Source organism: Heterocephalus glaber, unplaced genomic scaffold, assembly GCF_053883595.1.
Source record: "Heterocephalus glaber isolate CG9 unplaced genomic scaffold, H.glaber_assembly_v1.0 deba00001745, whole genome shotgun sequence".
Taxonomy (NCBI): Eukaryota; Metazoa; Chordata; class Mammalia; order Rodentia; family Bathyergidae; genus Heterocephalus; species Heterocephalus glaber.
The window spans coordinates 1433905-1452187 of NW_028258451.1; the positions used below are offsets into that span (position 1 = coordinate 1433905).

The window sequence follows — 18283 nt, forward strand, 5'->3', positions numbered from 1 at the left end:
CACATAAAATAAAATTCACTATTTTATTTTTGGTTTTCTGAGACAGGGTCTATCAACGCAGTTGAGACTGGCTTTGAAGTCACCATGCAGTCCAGGCTGGCCTCAGACTCTTGGTGATCCTCCTGCCTCAGCCTCCCAAGTGCTGAGATTACAGGCCTGCACCACCATCCCCAGCAAATTCGCCTTCTAAAAATCATGCACGGTTGAGTGGCAGGTGGTGGAGTCCTATTGTTATGCAGTCGCTACCTCTCTCTATTCTAAAACTTTTCATTACTGTGGAAAGAAGCGCCCAGCCCAGTCCCTCTCCATTCCAGCCCGTGGGGGAAGCAGTACTCTTGTTCCCCGGTCCTGTGGCTTTGCCTGTTTTGGACGTCAAATATAAATGGACTCATACCCTGTGCAGCCTCGGGCGTCGGGCTTGTTGGCGAGCATGCCTGTGAGGCTCATGCGCTGTGCCGTGCTTGCTGCACACGTTATTAACACAGGACGAATGTGGGGCTGGGGGTGTAGCTCAGTGCTAGAGCACTTGCCTGCCGGGTGTTTGTCTGACTTTGATCCCCAGCACTACCAAAGCCAACAAGAACCAGATGTAGGGAGGATCATTTCAAGGACGAAAACTGCATGACTTTGGCCACACTGGAGCTGAGGGGCTGTGGCTGCAGACAGGAAGCAAGGTTTCTTCTTCTCGGGACACTCTGCGGCTCCAGGGCCTCTCCAGGCTTGGACATGAGCCTCCCACAATATCTTCAAGTAACTCCTTCACTTAGGGCCGAACAACAGAGTGGGACTGGAGATGCTAAGGTGTCTCCAAGGACGCGCCTGCAGCAGCACCCAGACCAGCGTCTGACGGGAGGCCCGGAGAGAAGACGGTAGCCAGGTGGATGGAGAGACCGCCGCGCCAGAATCGCCCCTTCCGTGAGGTCTGCAGCCCGGCTGCCCCCACAGACTGCTCCACTGTGTGACGGAACATGCTCGGCCCAGGGATTAGTGCAGGGATGGGGGCATTCTGCCTACTGCAGTGACCCTCAGGGCTCATCCTGGCGGGGATGTTTGGGGCTGGGCGTGGGCGGTGGGGTCCCCCAGAAAGCTCACCTGTCAAGCACTTGGAGTTCTTCATCGTTTTGAAGAAGGGGCCCGTCGTGCTTTAGATGTAAAATGGCCCCCAAGCCTCCGGTGTTGGAAGGGGGCTGGATTGTAGCCGACTTGTGTTAGGAGGCGGCAGCTGGCCAGGAAGGGTGCATCTCCCTTCCCAGCTCCTCCCCTGACTCTGTGCTTCCAGGCCGCCGCGAGGTGAGCGTCTCCTCTGCCAGGCCTTCCCACTGCGCCCTCCTGCCTTGGAGCCCACCGTGGACGACAGACGTGAGCCAAAATAAACTCTCCTCCTTCAAGTTTCAGGGCCTTCGTGTTTTGTCCCAGTGAGGAGGAAAGTGACTAAGACAAGACCTCATCTTGTCCTCTGCACGGGACCCACAGCTTACCTGGCCAGTTCTGCGCGGAAGCACGGGAAGCCGGAGACTGGGACGAAGCGCCTGAGAAGGCGCCATCTGAGAGATCAGAGGAGGTAACGAGACCCTAGCCAGGTCCTGGCAGCAGCCAGAGAAGGAGGGGGAGAAAGGTGCATCCGAGAGGCCTGGAGAGGAAGCTGGGTCCTCTTCCTTGGGTCTCGGAAGCAGCCCAAGCACAGCGAAGCGGAACACAACAGAAGGCCCCCGGATTTAGTAAACGGCGGAGGCTGCTGAGGCTGGGCAGATGGGAGGTAGGTGGGCTGCAGAGAGGGGAGGAAGTGCAGGGAACCGCCTAGGAGGGAAAGGAAGGACAGAGTCAGGGTGCCTGCAGGTGACCCCACCGTGGAAAGCTTTTATTCCCATGGTTAGTTTGGATACATTTGCTGCTATTTTTGTTTCTTTCTTTAAAATAATTTTTAATGCCACAGAGGATGCATGAACACCCTGAGAGGGGACAGGAGGAAAGGCCAGAGGGGAGAGAGGCGCTGATGCAAACTCTCCCGCCTGTGGGTGCTGTGGCGCTGCTGCCGAGTGCCGTCCAGTGGAAAGGCAGCTCATGCACACAGTGCATGTGCCCTCACCCATAGTGGCACTGCATCGGCACGGCGTGACTTGTCACAGCTCAGCTAGACACTGATGAAAGAGGACTTGCAGAGCTGCTACAGAAAATGGCAAGAACACTGAGGGGATTCATGGCAATGTGCCTTTTTACTTTTTAAAAAATTGAAACATTCAGTATATTTTTTGATCACATCTTATAAGTAACAATAGCAGCTAACATTTATTGGGGTTTAAAGCCTTCCAGGAATATGAGACCCTTCCATATAACAATGGGAGGGTCGGGAATTGCTACTTCTAGCCTCATTTTGCATATGTGTAAACTGAGGCATAGAAAATTGTTTTCAACTGAGCTAAAGCAACTCATCTGTGCAGGTGGGATTTGCACCTGGCAGCAGAGAGGAAGGGGAGGGTGTGGTCTGTGCAGTGAGTGCAGCGAGAGCCCCCGGAGCAGGGAAGGCGGATCTGTCTGCAGTTTTTGGGAAGGGCAGGATTATTCCGTTACCCACTTGTGCACTCTGACGGGCCTGTGTGACTGCTGAGCGCTCCAAGTGTGGCTAGTGGGTGGGCGTGGTGGCCTATAATCCTAGCACTCAGGTAGCTGAGGCAGGAAGACCTTGAGTTTCAGGCCAGCCTGGGCAACATAGAAAGGCCCTGTCCAAAGGGGGAAGGCAGTCGGGCTGAGGAACTGAAATTTTAAAACAATTTTATTTTATTGGTACATTTTAGGTGTACAATATAATGACATTCATCATTGGAAATTTGCACCTTTACATAGTTTCTCTTGGTTCTTATCTTTCCCCCTTCCCCTGCCCTCCCTTCAACCCCTCCATCCTCCCTATTTACAAAGACTTTGTTTCCTTTTTTTCATTTTCTCATATTAATCCCATTCCCTTCTATCCTTTCCCCTACCCCTCCCACTTCCTTCCCCTTTGCCCCTTTTCTTCCTATTTCACATTATCTATTATACATTTAGTCCTTATTTACACTTTCAGTTTCTCACACTAGAGAAACTATTCGGTATTTACACATGTGTGTCCTATTTATTTCACTTAAGAGTATCACCTCAATGTGCATCCATTTAGCAGTAAATGTCTCTAATTTCTAATTTTTTATGGCTGAGTTGTACTCCATTTTATTAAACCACATTTTCTTTATCCAGTCTCCAGTTGATGGGAATGTGGGCTGTTTCCAAGTTTTAGCTATTACGAACTGTGCTGCTATGAACATGGGTGCACATATATCACTGTGGTATGATTCTTTTAATTCGTTGGGAAAGGTACCCAGCAGGGGAATAGCTGGGTCAAATGGAACTTCCAGTCCTAGTTCTTTGAGATATCTCCATATTGGGCTGGGGATTTAGCTCAGTGGTTCTGGCGCCTGCCTTGCAAGCACAAGGTCCCCAGTTCAATCCCCAGTACCAAAAAAAAAAAAGAAGAGATATCTCCATACTGATTTCCACAGTGGTTGCACCAGTCTGCACTCCCACCAGCAGTGGAGCAGGGTTCCTCTTTCCCCACAGCCCCGCCATCATTTGTTATTGGTTGATTTCTTGATAGCAGCCATTCTTTCTGGAGTGAAGTGGAATCTCAGCATTGTTTTCATTTGCATCTCTCAAATGACCAGTGATGTTGAACATTTTTTCATATATTTATTTGCCATTTCTACTTCTTTGTCTGAGAAATGTCAGTTCATTTCAGATGCCCATTTTTGGATTGAGTCTTTAAATTTGGGAGGTCTGATTTTTTTAAGTTCTTTATATAATCTAGATAGTAGACCTTTGACTGAGGAACAGCAGGTGAAGATTTTTTCCCACATTGTGGGTTGTCTCTTCATACTGTTGGTGGTTTCTCTTGCTATGCAGAAGTTTTTAATAAGAAGAGATCCCACTTGTTGATTGTTTGTGCTAGTTCACAGGCAACTGAGGTTTTGTTCATAAAATCTTTTCCTACACCAATGTCTTCAAGAGTTCTTCTTAAACTCTCTTCCAACCGGTTTAATGTTTCTGTTTTAATATTTAGATCTTTAATCCATTTTTATTTTAGTTTAGTGCATGGTGAGAGATATAGGTCTAGATTTAATCTTTGGCAAATTGAAGCCCACTTTGTCCAGCACCATTTATTAAAGAGGCTATCTTTCCTCCAGTGAGGGTGTTTGGCTCCTTTGTCGAAGATGAGGTGGCTGAGTGTGTCTGGAGTTGTTCCTGCATCTTCTAATCTGAGGAACTGAAATGTTAATTGTAATTTATTCTAACTGGAAGCGTAGCTGGTGGTCAGTGGCCCCGCAGTGAGAAGAGAATGTGCAGGAATCTGGACCAGGGCTAGGGGAGGCTGCTCTGCAGGACCCCGGATGCAGCAGCTCTCCGCGAAGGCCCCCAGCTCTGGGTTGGCTGGAGCACAGGCAGGGAGGCTGGAGGATCCCAGCCCAGGACTACAGGTCAAACGGAAAGCCAGGCATGGTTCTGGAAGAGTAGTACGTTGCCCTTTGTGGCTCTCAGACCAGCCTGTGATGTCAGTGCTGTTACCCCACACCCCCTCACTGGCAGGTAAGGAAACTGAGTCATCAGGCAGGGCCTGTGCCAAAGTCCAGAGTCGGGCGGAAAGCGCAAGCACCTTTCTTCAGCAGCTCCGGGTCAGGTGTGACAGTGAAGTCATTACAGGCAGCTGAGTTGGAAATTAATACACAGTCAGAGAGCAGCGGGGCTCTCAAGGAAGTCAGCACGAAAACAAAGACCTCAGGATGGGCTGGAGGTGCATCTGAAGATGGCCGGGCCTCAAGGTAAAGAGGCAGCGGCCAGGCCTGCAAGCCTCCCTGAGGGACAAGCAGTGGCTTGGAACGATACTGTGATTGGCAGCGCCCGGTCAGTAAATCCAGGTAGACATCAGTCGCCCAGGTGGGTGACCACGGCATCCGGACCCATCCCACCCCAAAATGCCTCTGTTCTTTCCACGTACCTTGCTGTGTGGCCCGCTTCCTGATTGGGTCAATATTAGCTAAGCAGCTGTACTTGTCATCCTACAGATTGACAGCAGTTGGACCCACGTTGTGACTGCTGTACAAATCACCCCTGACAGTGGGCCCCAGTGGTCACCCAGGACCCCTCCTGTCTCAGGAGCTGTCTCTCAGTAAACCTTTCCTACGCTTAACTGCCATCGTTCCTTGGAATTCCTTCTTTGATTTTGGAGGACAAGAACTTGGTGCATCTGATACCTGACAGGTTGGAATTATATTCCTCCTATATCAGAGGGACCTGAGGCTGGGCTTAGGATTTCCAGTAAGCAGGAGGACTTTGAGAGCCCCACCCAGATCCAACAGGAAGAGGAAAAAGGGGGGGATAAAGTTCACCTCCGTGGAAAGAGACCCAGGAGTGCACGTGTCCATCACTGTGTCGTCCCTGAGTGCCCTGTTAGGCGTCGGGACTGCTTCCTTATTCCTGTGGAGGCACCTCCCTGTGCTGCCCCTGCCCCAAAGCTTGTACCACCCCTCCCACCAGGAGGAGTTCGGGGGTGGGGCCGCTGCAGGTTCTGCAGAGAAAGAGTGTCAACTGGAAAGCCGGAGAAGCAGAAAGGGCCAAGAAAGGGCCGCTGCACACCCTGACTGCAGGACGGCGACCTGTTTCCCACTGGTGGGTGCTGGGGGGATTCATTTCTGGGGGTCACCCCCGACTGGACATGCCCACGGGGGGCTTGGGCAAATCCACAGGTGGGTGTAGGTGAACGTGGAGTCCCAGCTCCACTGACTCGCCTGTGGGACCCAGCAAGGCACTTTTAGTCTTAGCCAATCATCACTCATCTGTGAAATGGGACCGAGACACCAGCTTCCTAAGGACTGCTTGTGAGGTTAATGAGAAGCGGCACTGAAGACGCCTCAGCAGCGTCCGAGACATACCAGGTCTCCAGATGGTCCTCGGCACCTGTCTTCACTTTATCCTCCCTGGAAAAAGCACACCCCTATCCTGTGGGTTAACTGTGGGTCTCTCTGCTCTTGCCCCTAAGCTGTCCTCTACAAGTCAGGGAACTTCAGATCCCAGCAGGTGGGGGTCTAGGGTCAGCTTCGTCATCAGAGACACAATAGCACCTACTTCAGGAAGATTTGGAGTTGTGAGCAGCAGAATCCTCTTCCTCATCTAGGTAGAAAATAAACTTTTAAAAGAATTGTGGCCAAAAATCACGTAACATTAAATTACCATTTTAACAGTTTAATACTGTTCAATATACACTGGACCCTCAAGTTACAACTAGCCTGACATACGAACAATTTGGGTCACAACTGGGATTTTAGTTTTAACTTGCAACCAAAGTCTTGAGTTACGACCCAAATGCTGGCTGCTTGTGCTTCCAGATGGTCTCAGATACAGATTTAACCCTTACAGAGTTCTGGAAGGAACATGACAACATCCTTTCCTGTGTGGGCTAGCTGAGAAATCCTGGGCCAGTGTCTCTCTAAGGACTGAGATCTGCCTGTGTACAGGAGAGAGACTTGGAAGGTTGTGTAGAGGAGCCTGAGCCTTCACTGACCAACTTGAGTTACATACAGCCAGCCCTCAGGAACGAATTGAGTTCATAAGTTAAGGGTCCACTCTATTCACACTGTTGTGTAACAGATCTTTACAACTTTTTCATCTTGCAAAACCGAATCTTTATGCTTACTGCACACTAAATCCCCTTCCTTTCCCCCAGTCCTTGGCAAACGCCTTTCTACTTTCTGTTTTTATGATTTTGACTACTTTAGATACTATGAGTGGGCCATACAGTATTTGTCCTTCTGTGACTGACTTATTTCACTTAGCATAATATCCTCCAAGCTCATCCATATTGCGGTATGTAACAATTTTCTTCCTTTTAAAAGCTGAGCAATATTCCTTAGTACGTATATATCACGTATTCTTTACCCATTCGTGATAAAAATGTGAACATTTGGGTTGTTGCCACCTTCTGGCTATTGTGAATATTGCTCCAGTAAGCATCAGTGTTTAAACACTGTTTCAAGCCTGTTTTCAATTTCCGTGGGTTTATACTCAGAAATGGTATTGTTGGAATGTTCAGTAATTCAATTTTGAATTTTTTGAGGAAGTTTCATACTGTTCTTCATGACATAATAAAAGGGTAAGAACAAAACACATTAAAAGGATTTGATATATTTTGTACATATATAATCACATACATGTATTATGTATGTATATAAAATCATACACAAACCTAAAAAATATTAATAACCAATAGGAATAAAAACTCAAGACTGCAGCCCTCATTTCTGTAAGTGGTCACAGAGGCATAGCTGGTATTTATAACTGCATTCTTCTAGTACCCATTCTGTGCTCCCTCTTCCCTAAACAGTCACTCACTGGTTGTGGTTCTCTACCTGGTATGTGACCAAAGTCTTCTTTCCTGAAGGGGCTAGGATTTAGCAGTGTGTGCTCTGAACAGAGGTTCGGGTTCTGTGCAGGGTGTGCAGGGCCTGGGTGGACACGCAGGAGGTCTGGGGTGACTTTGGTTTCTCCTGACCTCTGTGCCCTCTGCATCCCCACCCCAGCCTCTCCCCCAGGACCACACAGTGGGGAATCTCATCCAGATGGGCCTGGCTGGCCTGGTCCTGGTGGCCCTTGGGGTTCTGCCTTTTGAGGCTCGGCCCAGCCAGAGAAGGACCCGAGATGCAGCCAGGGGTGAGCACCAGGGAGGGCCATCGCCAGAGTGAGATCGACCCCCAGAGGTGAATGTGATGAAATCAGGGTTCAGCTGAGCGCACTGTCTGCTGGGAGTCTGAGGGGAGTGCAGGGTGGGCCAGGGAAGGTCCGGGTCATCTCCAGATGCCTCTTCCCTATTAAGCTGCTGCACTCCGGGTGCTGCTGGTTGTCTCTGATGGGTTCCCTCCTTCCTCACCCTGAGCACCTCTAAGTCCTCGTCTTCCGACATGTCTTCCAATTTTATACTGAGCACGTTCCCTAATATACAGCTCTGAGTCTATTTCCTCAGCTTTAACTCAGAATCTGCTTTGAAGAACACAAGAAATAGGCAAAAGTCAGATTCCTGCCCATAACCAGGAAATCCGCAGCGATGCCCTGAGACAGCTTGCTCTTCGTGAATGGCTCCTGTGTGGTTTCTCCAGGAGCCACTTGGAACCAACGCCTGGTGTTGAGGGGTCGGCGCGGTGCGAGCTGGAAAAGCCCACTCTGAGAAGCAGGTTTTAAAAGGCGCTGCTTCATGGCCTTTGCATGTCTGTGGTGTGAATGCTCCCTGCACCAAGCCCAGGTGCAGGGTGACCTCACTGATGAGGAGCTGGGAGTGAGGCCCGGAATCATCCCTCACAGGGTCTCTGGGGGCTCAGGGTGTGCGCTCCATGCTGTCCTCATGGTGCTCTCCACCCCAGTGTCATGGAACCGTTTCAGTGAAATAGGCAGGAAAGACCCTGCATATCCACATTAGAGGCCAAAGGAATTAGCAAGACCATGTTGGAAATTATCAAGGATTAAAGGTAAAAAAAAAAACTTAATCCATGAGGAGCTTGGAATTATGTAGTAAAAAAGAAGAGACACACAGCCATGACTGTTAAGTACATAACCTGGGGAAAACAGTGCACACTCACCAGGATACAATCACAAGAACACAGAACTGTTGTTCATGTTGCTCGAAACTGCCAAATACAAACTGCATCCTGCAAAATCTCTGAATATTTGGTAGGTATGCATGCACTGGAATACAGGAAGAGGAAAATGCATGAACTGAACATGTTCTGCTGCAGGATAAACAAAACAGGAGAAACCGCTGGGAAATGGGAGGATTTTATTCTAAGTATTAAGTGAACACCGGCTCAATGGACTAATGTGCAAAGGAACAGTGTTGAACAAAGAAAAGTTTCAGCTTTGTACATTTAGTTAAAGAGGCTGATCTTTCTAGTGACATAGATGGAGATTATGAAACAGGACAAGTTTTGGAATTTAGCCTTGAAAGAAGATAGAGCCTTATGAGTAAAAGAGTATTACAAACTTTGTTTACAGGACTTAGTTGTCGATTTTATCTGTACCAGAACAAGGAGTTACAGGTATGGGGGATTATCAGGGAGGGGGCTGCCCAAGGCTGGGAATAACTTGTTTTTCTTTAAGTCCTGCTTCATTTCCCCCTTTGATACTTCTATAACACCTTTTAATAGAGAGCACCATCTTTATCATCATTATTATTATTATCAATGTTTGCATTAAAGAGGTGTTCAGTACAACCTACTGAGCAGGGGTTAGTACTTGGTTAAGGCCATCACTCAAGTGGTGGTGTGTCTGTCTATCAGAGTCTCTACGGCCAACTGAATGTTGGGATAAGAGGCAGGGGAGATTTATAATGAAGAGAATAAGCGTTGTGGCTCTATGTTGATACTCAAGATTCGGCCGTTTGTGGACTGGTCAGTGTCGAGTGACCAGAGCAGGGCTGTTGTTTTCTCAGGCTTCAGCTACACATAGACCAGTCAGCTTCTGTGGTGACTGGAGCAGGGCTGTTGTTACCAGTGGCAGGCTGATCTCATCACAGGATCAGCTGGTTCAGTGTCCTGGATCCTGCTATCTGGTCCAGTTGTCTTGAGCTGTTGTCTTCAGTGAACTGTGGTAGAAGTGACACAGTTCCTGCAACTTTAATGGCAGTGGGGGTGGACAGGATCAGTATAAGGCCCATCTCATATGGGCCCCAGAGTGGATGGATTTTATTTTTTGACTCAAAGAAAGTCCCAGGGCTTGAAAGGGGTATTGGGTCTGTTAGGTGTATGGGCCTTTTTTCTTGTACCCAGCTATGTATATCCTATAGAACTACTCTCAAAGCCTGTATTTGTCACCTTAAGGTTCATTTCTCCATCTCACAGAAATCACCCTTAATTTGCCTTTGGATTGGGGGTGGCGAGCTGGACAAAATCTCCTAAGGGGCATTGGCAGTTAGTGCCCTGAAGCACGGAGGCCATCCCAGGGCCACAGGGTCTGACTGGTTTCACAAGCACGCCACTGGGCAATGCCAGGATCCCATGACCTGCGTTAAGATTCCTATGGCCATTTCTTTTTGTTTAGAAAAGCTTGATTGAGTGAAAGCTTTTTAAATGTTGCCCCTTAATAAGCTTTACAGAGGAAGGGTTTTGTTTCGTCCCTTTGTGGCTTCATATAGGGACTTAGGATAAATTTGAGATTAAAACAAGGCAGAATCCCATTGCCCCTAGAAACTCTCTTATTTGGCACTGGGTGATGGGGTTAGGAGGGCACAGACAGTCTGGTTTTGTTTCATGCCTAGCTGACGTTCCCCCTGTGTCACTATGAAGCCTAAATATCTAACCTCTCATCCCCAAATTTGTGCCATAATTTATTTTTTATTTTTTCCCCATTACCTGTGCACCCTTCACCCCCTCCACCCTTCCCTATTTACATAGATTTCATTTCCATTTATTCTTTCTTTTCTCATAGTTTTTCCTTTCCCTCTTTTCCTTTCCCCTTCCCCTCCCTTCACTCCTTTGTCTTTGGACCGTTTTTCCTATTTCAAATTATCAATTATTCATTTTAATCATTTTAACTCTTGTTTACACTATCAGTTTCTCACACTTGTGAAACTATTCGGTATTTACACATGTGTGTCCTATTTATTTCACTTAAGAGGATGGCCTCGATATGCATCCATTTAGCTATAAATGACTCTTGTTTTTTGTTCTTTCTGTGTGCTGTATTTTAAAATACCTTATATTCAGCCTTCTAGATTAAATTCGGGAGATCCTCAGTTTCCTGGTAATAGTCCTCTCAGTCTGGGGCTGTCAGAAGATTATCTACATATTGCAACAGAGTGCAGCTGTCCGCTGGTGTGATGGAAGCTGTGAGCTCAGTAGCCTGTGCCTCTCTAAAGATGGTAGGAGAGTTTTTGAACCCTTGGTGAAGCCTAGTCCAGGTGAGCTGTTCTCTTATCCCTGTAACAGAATCCTCTCGTTGAAATGTAAAAATGGGCTGATTGATTGATACAAAGTGGAAAAAGGCATCTTTCAAATCCAAGCAAGTAAATCAGCAGCATTTGTTGGAATGATTCAATGTGTCATCACATTGTGTCATCAATGTGTCATGATTCCATGTTCAAAAGCTCCCTTAAATGTCTTTGAATGTCTTGTATGGATTTCCGGGGGCCAGGGTATGGAAAAAATTGCACAGAAATTGTCTATGATTTTACTTTCATAATCACCAGTGTTTGATCTACAACTAGCCCTAGTGAGTTATTTTCAGCTCACACCCTGGGAATCTCACATGTTCGTCCATGTAGCTCATCTATTTCTGTCTTTTTGTAACTTGTCTGAGTTTTTTTCACCTGGGGGATAGTAAGGGCTAATATCAGGCTTTTGGCTGAGCCAGGCTTAAAGTCACATCTCCCTTCACCCTGAAGGTAATAACCGTAAGGACCATCTGTATAGTGAAGAAAGAGCAAAAGTCTGTGACAGTCCAACCTGATTGGAGCCCAGGAACAAGGCCACGTTCCCCATCCCATCCATGACAGAGCACCTTGCAGGGCGATATCACTGTCACTACCAAACCCCTGCTGTCTGATCAGAGCGCAGTGAGCCCCTGGAGCTGGTGGGGACAGGTGAGAGGGCTCTCGGGGTCCCGGCCCCAGGCTCTGCCCTCAGGAAGGGGGCTTCCTTTTAGGAGAATGCCCTTTGAAAGCTCATCCCTGGGGACAGTGGGGGAGGTGTGAGTCCCTTTAACACGCTGCCTCCTTCTCTGCTAGGATTTTACAGCAAACCCAGCCTCTCAGCCCTGCCCAGACCTGTGGTGACCTCAGGAGGGACCGTGACCCTCCAGTGTGGCTCACGGCTGGGGTGTGGGAGGTTCCTTCTGACTCAGGAAGGAGAAGATGGGCTCTCCTGGACCCTGGACTCACTGTGTTACCCTGGTGGGCAGGTCCAGGCCCTGTTCCAGGTGGACAGCCACAGGTGGATATTCAGATGCAACAGCTATTTCAGGAGAAAGCTCCGGGTGCGGTCAGCTCCAAGTGGCCCTCGTAGCTCCTGGTGCCAGGTGAGCAGCCCTGTGATTTCAGTGGGGCCAAGATGCTACACGGTAGAGATAAGTGACCTTCAGCCCTCACATCCCTTCCCACCCCAGGGGGCTCTGAGGATCAGCCCCTCACCCCAGAGCCAGGACCTCAGAGTGGTGAGGGCTCTGCTGGGAGGGACCCAGGGGCAGGCGCTGAGGCGTGGGGCCAGTGCAGCCTCCCCGGAGATGATGACATGGGCCAGCCCCTCCTGTGTGGGCCTCAGCTTCTCCAGGCGTAAGGGAGAGGCCTGGCCCTGACCTTCGAGTTCCTCCCAGTGCTGCCCTTGCTGTGACCCCTGGAGGGGAGGCCTCCCTGCTGCTCATCCTGTCCCCTCTGTGCAGTGATGGTGACATTGTGCAGGGAAGGGCACAGGGCCACAGCAGGCATTCAGGGTCCTTTGCTCCAGCTCAGGGAGGAAACAAAGTTAGAGGTCAGATGCCCTGGTCCCTTCCCTGGGTCTGCCTCCTCCGTTGGGTGACCTGCGGCATGTGATTCACCTTGTGCGCACAGCATCCACCCAGAGCTGTGGTCTCAGAGAGGGGCCTGCACTGTCCCCTGTGAACTGAATGGTCACCTGGGTCCCTGCACTCAGGACAGTTCTGAAACCAGAAGACGTGATGGAGGGAGGATGGACAAGTGCAGTACGGCCCTAAGAAGGTCAGACTAGATGGGCTCCCGTCCCAGCACGCCCACCGGGGCCATCTCACATGGGGTGAGAGGGGTGGAGGGATGGAAGGAGACATGGGTGAGCCTCAGAGGAGCACGGTGACAGCTAGGGCTGAGGGCATGGGACCCTGCCTTCTCCTCCACACATCCTCACTGAGGAATCACCTCCTGCACGTGCTCTGGCCTCACCGCAGGTCCTGACTCCACAGGTGTTGGAGGTGCCTTCAGCCTGACCTGAGGGAAGTTTCTAGACTCATGAGAGTCCTGTTTCCAGGGTTCATGGAGGGTCTGTCTCCAGAGCAGGATGGGTGGCCATGCAGGGAGGATGGCGGCTTCTTGGGTCTCGGAGGACGGGGCAGGTGTTACTCTGAGGTGTGTGAGGCTCAGTCCAACAGGAGGGATGCAAGCAGAGGTTCAGTGGAGGCTGTCCCTCCCTCCCTGGGCAGGACCCCAGGAGCCCAGCTGGCACCAGAACCTGGCATGAGGAGAAGGGAGGCAGGGGCTGAGTCCAGGAGCAGCTGTGGGGCCTGGGAGCTGGGCTGAGTCTGTGCCGGCCCAGCCTCTCCCGGGGAGGGTGAGCTTCTGAGACGCCTCCTCCTCCCTCTGGGGCTTCCGCACCTCAGCAAGCGGGAAATACCTGCTGGTGACCTCTGTGGACGCGCAACTGACCCTCTTGGCTGCTGCAGTGGGCATCCTCGGCCTGCTCTGGTCTCCGCTCCTCCCTGGCCAGTCCTGCTTCTCCCAAAATTGACTTGTTAGTGTTGTACCAATCGAGGTGGTAAATCACCAAACACTGGGACAAACGACAAAGTTAAAACTGAAAGGAGTTTATTCACATGCATGGACTCCACTCCCTAATCGAAGTGAGGCCCCGAGTCCTGGAACAGCACAGTTTATATAGGGTGTCATAGCAGCATAGCTTTTATAGGTGTTATTTTAAGAAGAGAAGTTCAAGGGGAGGTTAACATGTTTTTGACTAGTTGCAAAAGTATTTTCCCAACTCAGCTATCTCGCTGTGTCAGGTTAGGGCAATTTACAGTAAAGGGAGGCACCAGGCACTATCTCTTTCCGAGAAGCGATGAAGCAAGTTTACAGAAGCAGAACAAGCAGTTAGGAATACATCTACTTTATAAGGGAAGGGCATGAGGAGAGTTCAGCTACAGGCCAAGATGGCGGGTCTCACAGTTAGGGTGGAAAAGCCAAGGGGTAGGGGCCTGTGACTTAGCTATCGGCATAGGGGTCTCAGCACAGGAGAGGAAGTCGCAGTGCTGTGGACACAGACAGTTTGTGGAGCTCCACTGGCTCAGCGTCACCTTGCATGGATCCCAGAAGATTGCTCAGCTCTTCCATTGAGAGCTCCGCCTCACAGAGTCCCGAATGGCCTTGGCCCCACTTTCCTGAAGGATCTGAGTGTGGTCCCGGATGGGACAGGAGAGGACGAGGTGTCCAGGCCTAACTCGGAGACAGGGGAGATTCAGGGCTGTCGGGGAGAGAGGTGACTGGGCCAACAGGGACAGGACGCAAGGACAGTCCTTCCAGCCTTCACACTGTCCCAGGCCAACATTGTCCAACTGCCTGGAAAGGGGCCAGTGAGGCCAACAGAAAGACAACAGAGACTTGCATAATTTCAGGGCATGTGGGGCCGGGAGGGCAGGGCCTCAGGGGAAAAGACCGAGACTCCCACTATTTACGGGGTGCACACAATGACTGGAGGGCGTATCAGGTGACTTGGGGCGCCGTGATCTCACGTGTGATCCTGTGCTGCTGCAGACCTCATGCTGATAAGGGCGGAAAGGACAGCGTTCCCACCTCCGTAGGTGGTGAGCTGGGCTGATAAGGAGCTCACCCTTCCCCAGGTGAGAACTTTCTCTTCTTCGTCACCACTGGGTTCTCAGGGAACCAGGGAGTCTTCAGCTGGTGTCACTGTACCCTTGAGCACCACAGCCTCACAGACCACTGAGGCCTCAGCTGTGACCAGAGGCAAAGCAGAGTCATGTTTCTACCCGCCAGAGCTGGCTCTTGGGCCAGGCAACCTTGGACCTTAGGCAGCTATAGTTGTACTTTAATTATGAGACGATTTTCCAAACTTTACCTAGAAATGCTCCAGACAGCATACCTCGTGTCTTCCTTATTTTCTGTTCTTATCCTGAGGCCTCGCCTGTGCCAGGCAAGTGCCCTAGCTCCGCGCCCCTTACCACATCGGTGGTGCTGCCTCCTCTCAGGCCCGGGTGGGGCTGCCTGTGGGTGAGGCTGAGCCCGAACCTAGTGGGGAAGCAGCCAGCTCCAGAGTCTGTCTGTGCTCAGAGCCTGAGGCGCTGCAGGGACTGCGCTCACTCGTCACTGTCACCCAGAGCCTGTCACTCAGGTGGCGCGTGTGCAACGGCCTATGACTCTATTGTGCATGTTTTGCTTACACGCGTGCCTTGTTGCTGTTTTTCTGAAATGTAAATTAATACTCTCCTGTGGATATCTAAAGATATATGCATTATGGTGTGAAAGAAAGTAATTCTATTTGCAGGAAGTTGGATTCTGTATTAGTTAAAAGGAGTAACTTCTTAATATTAAGTCTTAACAAAAATGCTTAAAATTCAGATTTACTACTGGAGGTTAGAAATACTCTGGAGTATTGGTTACAAAAATTCTGTTTATCCATAGGTAATTTTGAATTTTTTCAACTATTTTAATAACTTCTAAGTAAGGGTTCCGTCTGCTGTGTATTTTCTCAATAACACAGATACATAAGGAAGTCATTCGTTTGCATGTATTAATGTCATCTCGTATGGATTTGGGACAATAATATTCCCACCAAACACAACACACGTGCATGTCCATGCGAATGCGTGTGCAGCGTCCTGGGTGCTCCTGTCCGTGCGATGCTCAGTTCACAGAGGCTACAGTGAGGTGGGCAGCAGAGGCCCAGCTGGTGGTCAGGAGCCTGGGCCTGAGGACCAGCCCCTCCCCTGGACCCAGTCCTCAGAGGGGGACTCAGGGAGTTCCATATCCAGGGCCCTGCGCTCACGTTGTCCCGTGTACCAGACAGCAGCACTCATGACAGCGCAATGATTTGGAACCCGAGACCTTTCTCCCTTTCCTGAGCTCTTGAGGCTGGGCTAACCTGTCCCAGAGTGATCCTCAAAGCCATTCTGAGTCACAGAGCAGAGAGGCTGACAGTCCCGAGGGGACCAGCTGGGGCCGGGCAGGACCCACGCGCAGGGTTTCCTTGGATGAGAGCACAGATGTGGAGCTCAGGTGTGGCTCAGGTCCCTGCTACCCCTCACACGGCCTCCCACCCTCCTGGTTCTCAGGGCGGCTGAGCCCAGCGCAGCACCAGTCCTGGCCCAACAGGTGAAGAGGAGGACGGTCCCTTATGGGGAGGGCACAGGGCATGCGTCCTGCCAGGGCCACAGGATGACTCGCTGCATGGGTGTCCTGGGCTGTCCTCACTCTGCACCCTCTGCATCCCCACCCAGCCTCTCACCCCAGGATGGCACAGTGGGGAATCTCATCCGGGTGGGCCTGGCCAGCCTGGTCTTGGGGCCCTCGGGACTCTGCTATGCCAGGCTGGGCACAGCCAGAGAAGGAGCCGAGATGCAGCCAGTTGGTGAACACCAGAGAGCACTCACTGCGCATCCTCTGAACACACAGACAGATAAATCTGCCGAGCCCAGCACGCTCTGGAAGGAGAGCTGCTGCATAGCTGAGGGCCTGGTGCTGAAAATGTGCAGGGAGTCCAACGTGGTCGCCAGAGCAGGGCCCGTCTGGGTGCTGGGTGGACGCCCTCTCCCGCTGAGCCCTGTGCTCCCCTCACCCTGCCCTGGGCTCCGCTGCCACCCCTCAGGTCCTCTCTGGGCCCTGACCGGGGCTGTGCCCCAGGGCCAGGCCCGTCTTCACCTCTGTGCGTCTCGTGCCCTGCTGCACTTGTTCCCGAGCCCAGGGGCACTGGGTGGATGCCTGGGGCTGCCTCCCCTTCACCGCCAGCCGGGTGCCCTGGGTGCTGTCTGCTCAAGGGCCACGTTCCTGATGCTCAGGAGAGAGACTCCAGCTTTAGCAGAGAATCTAGAACTCGGCTCAAGTAACAGAGCAAATAGACAAAAACCAGATTCCAGCCTGAAAAAGTGAAGGGCCAAATGCTGCAATTACGCTCTCTCTGGACCCTGGAAACCGAGTCCTGTCTATCGAGTGCTCTTACGGTTTCTGCTGAAATATAACAACTTGGAAATGAGCACATTTTTGTTTGCAGCGACAGGCTGGGCGGGCACTGCCGCCCGGCTCTGAAGAAAGTCACTTGGAAAGGAAGCTCTGCTCTGCTCTCCGCGTCCCAGCTGCGGGTTCTCGGGAGCAGACCCACACGCAGTGCAGCGCCCTCGGGCAGAGTGGAACGAGGTCCACCTCCTGCTGTCAGAGCGCGCTGGTCACTGCTGGGTTGCACACAGGCGCTGCCCTGCAGGTCCGTCTTCCCCCGACTCTGCTGTAATCCCTGACTGCAACCAGAAAGCTTTCCTTTCCCTTTTTTGGAGGGGTCCAATCTTTCCGATTTGCCACATAGATGCGGTGGATTGATTAACGGTCAACTTGCAAGGCTCAGCTGAATGGAGTCAGCGTGGTTTGGGCATGGAAGACCCGCCTGAGGATTGTTTCCAGCCTGGAGCTGGAGCCTGGACAGACCAGGAGATTCCCACCCAGGGTCCCTGCCACAGTGACCGGTCCTGGGAGACCGTGTGGCAGCTGCTTCCAGGGACCCCTGGCTGTTTCCAGGGACCCAGCGACAGACCCTGGCTGTCTCCAGAGGCCCGGACAGGGCCGCTCAGCTGATTCCCTCACCTGTGCTGCAGTCGCAGCCCCGCGCGTCTCAGGGAACCGCTCTCCCACAGACTCCTGCAGACCTGCCCAGCGGACCCTAAAGGGCCCCAGGTCCACGCTGGCCCTGGCGCGGCGCAGGCTCGGGCTCGGGGGTCCCCGCGACCGCTCGGTGTGCGCATGCGCCCTGGCGACTTACACCGGACCGGGCGCCTCCACACCCCTGCTCCGCTGCCCTGAACTCGCTGGTCTTCGAGGCTGGGGTCGGGCGGGCCGCTGTGGCTGCGGGGCGGGGTGGAGGCGGCGTCGTCTGCGGGACTGGAGCTGGGGGAAGGCGGAGCTGCCCCTGCTCACACCTGCACACTCGCACAGGGGCACACGCAGTCCACGCGCGAGTCCCCCTCGGAGACGGCAGCTTCTCCTCTCTCCGGTGATTCCCCTTCTGACCACTAGGGGGCGCGCGTGCCGTCTTCACTGCGCACTTCCCCCAAAAAGCAAACAGAAGAGGAAAAGAGGAGCCTGGGTGCGTGCGACTCTCAAAGGAGGCCTTTCAGGAGAGTCAGAGGGCTGCAGCTTCTGCAGGGCGGGCTGGGAGTAGGGCACAGGCACAGACACGGGGCAGCACGCACACTGCACCCATAGAGAGTGTGCGCCCGCGCGCATGCTCATTAAAGTAAAAACACTGAAATAGGGACGAGTGTTTTACTCGTGAGCGTGAAAAGCGCA

General features: G+C 51.7%; 1 protein-coding gene across 1 annotated transcript; it reads left to right on the forward strand.

Annotated features, from left to right (window-relative positions):
• Nucleotides 1-430: 430 nt before the first annotated feature.
• LOC110346047 (leukocyte immunoglobulin-like receptor subfamily A member 6) lies at nt 431-17663 on the forward strand. Its single transcript, XM_087200910.1, is given in 9 exon segments — nt 431-492; nt 1280-1359; nt 1474-1561; nt 11508-11641; nt 11786-12344; nt 12436-12448; nt 14983-15125; nt 15997-16292; nt 16295-17663. Coding segments are annotated over 9 exon segments (1446 nt in total). The 3' UTR covers nt 16366-17663.
• The last annotated feature ends 620 nt before the right edge of the window (nt 17664-18283 follow it).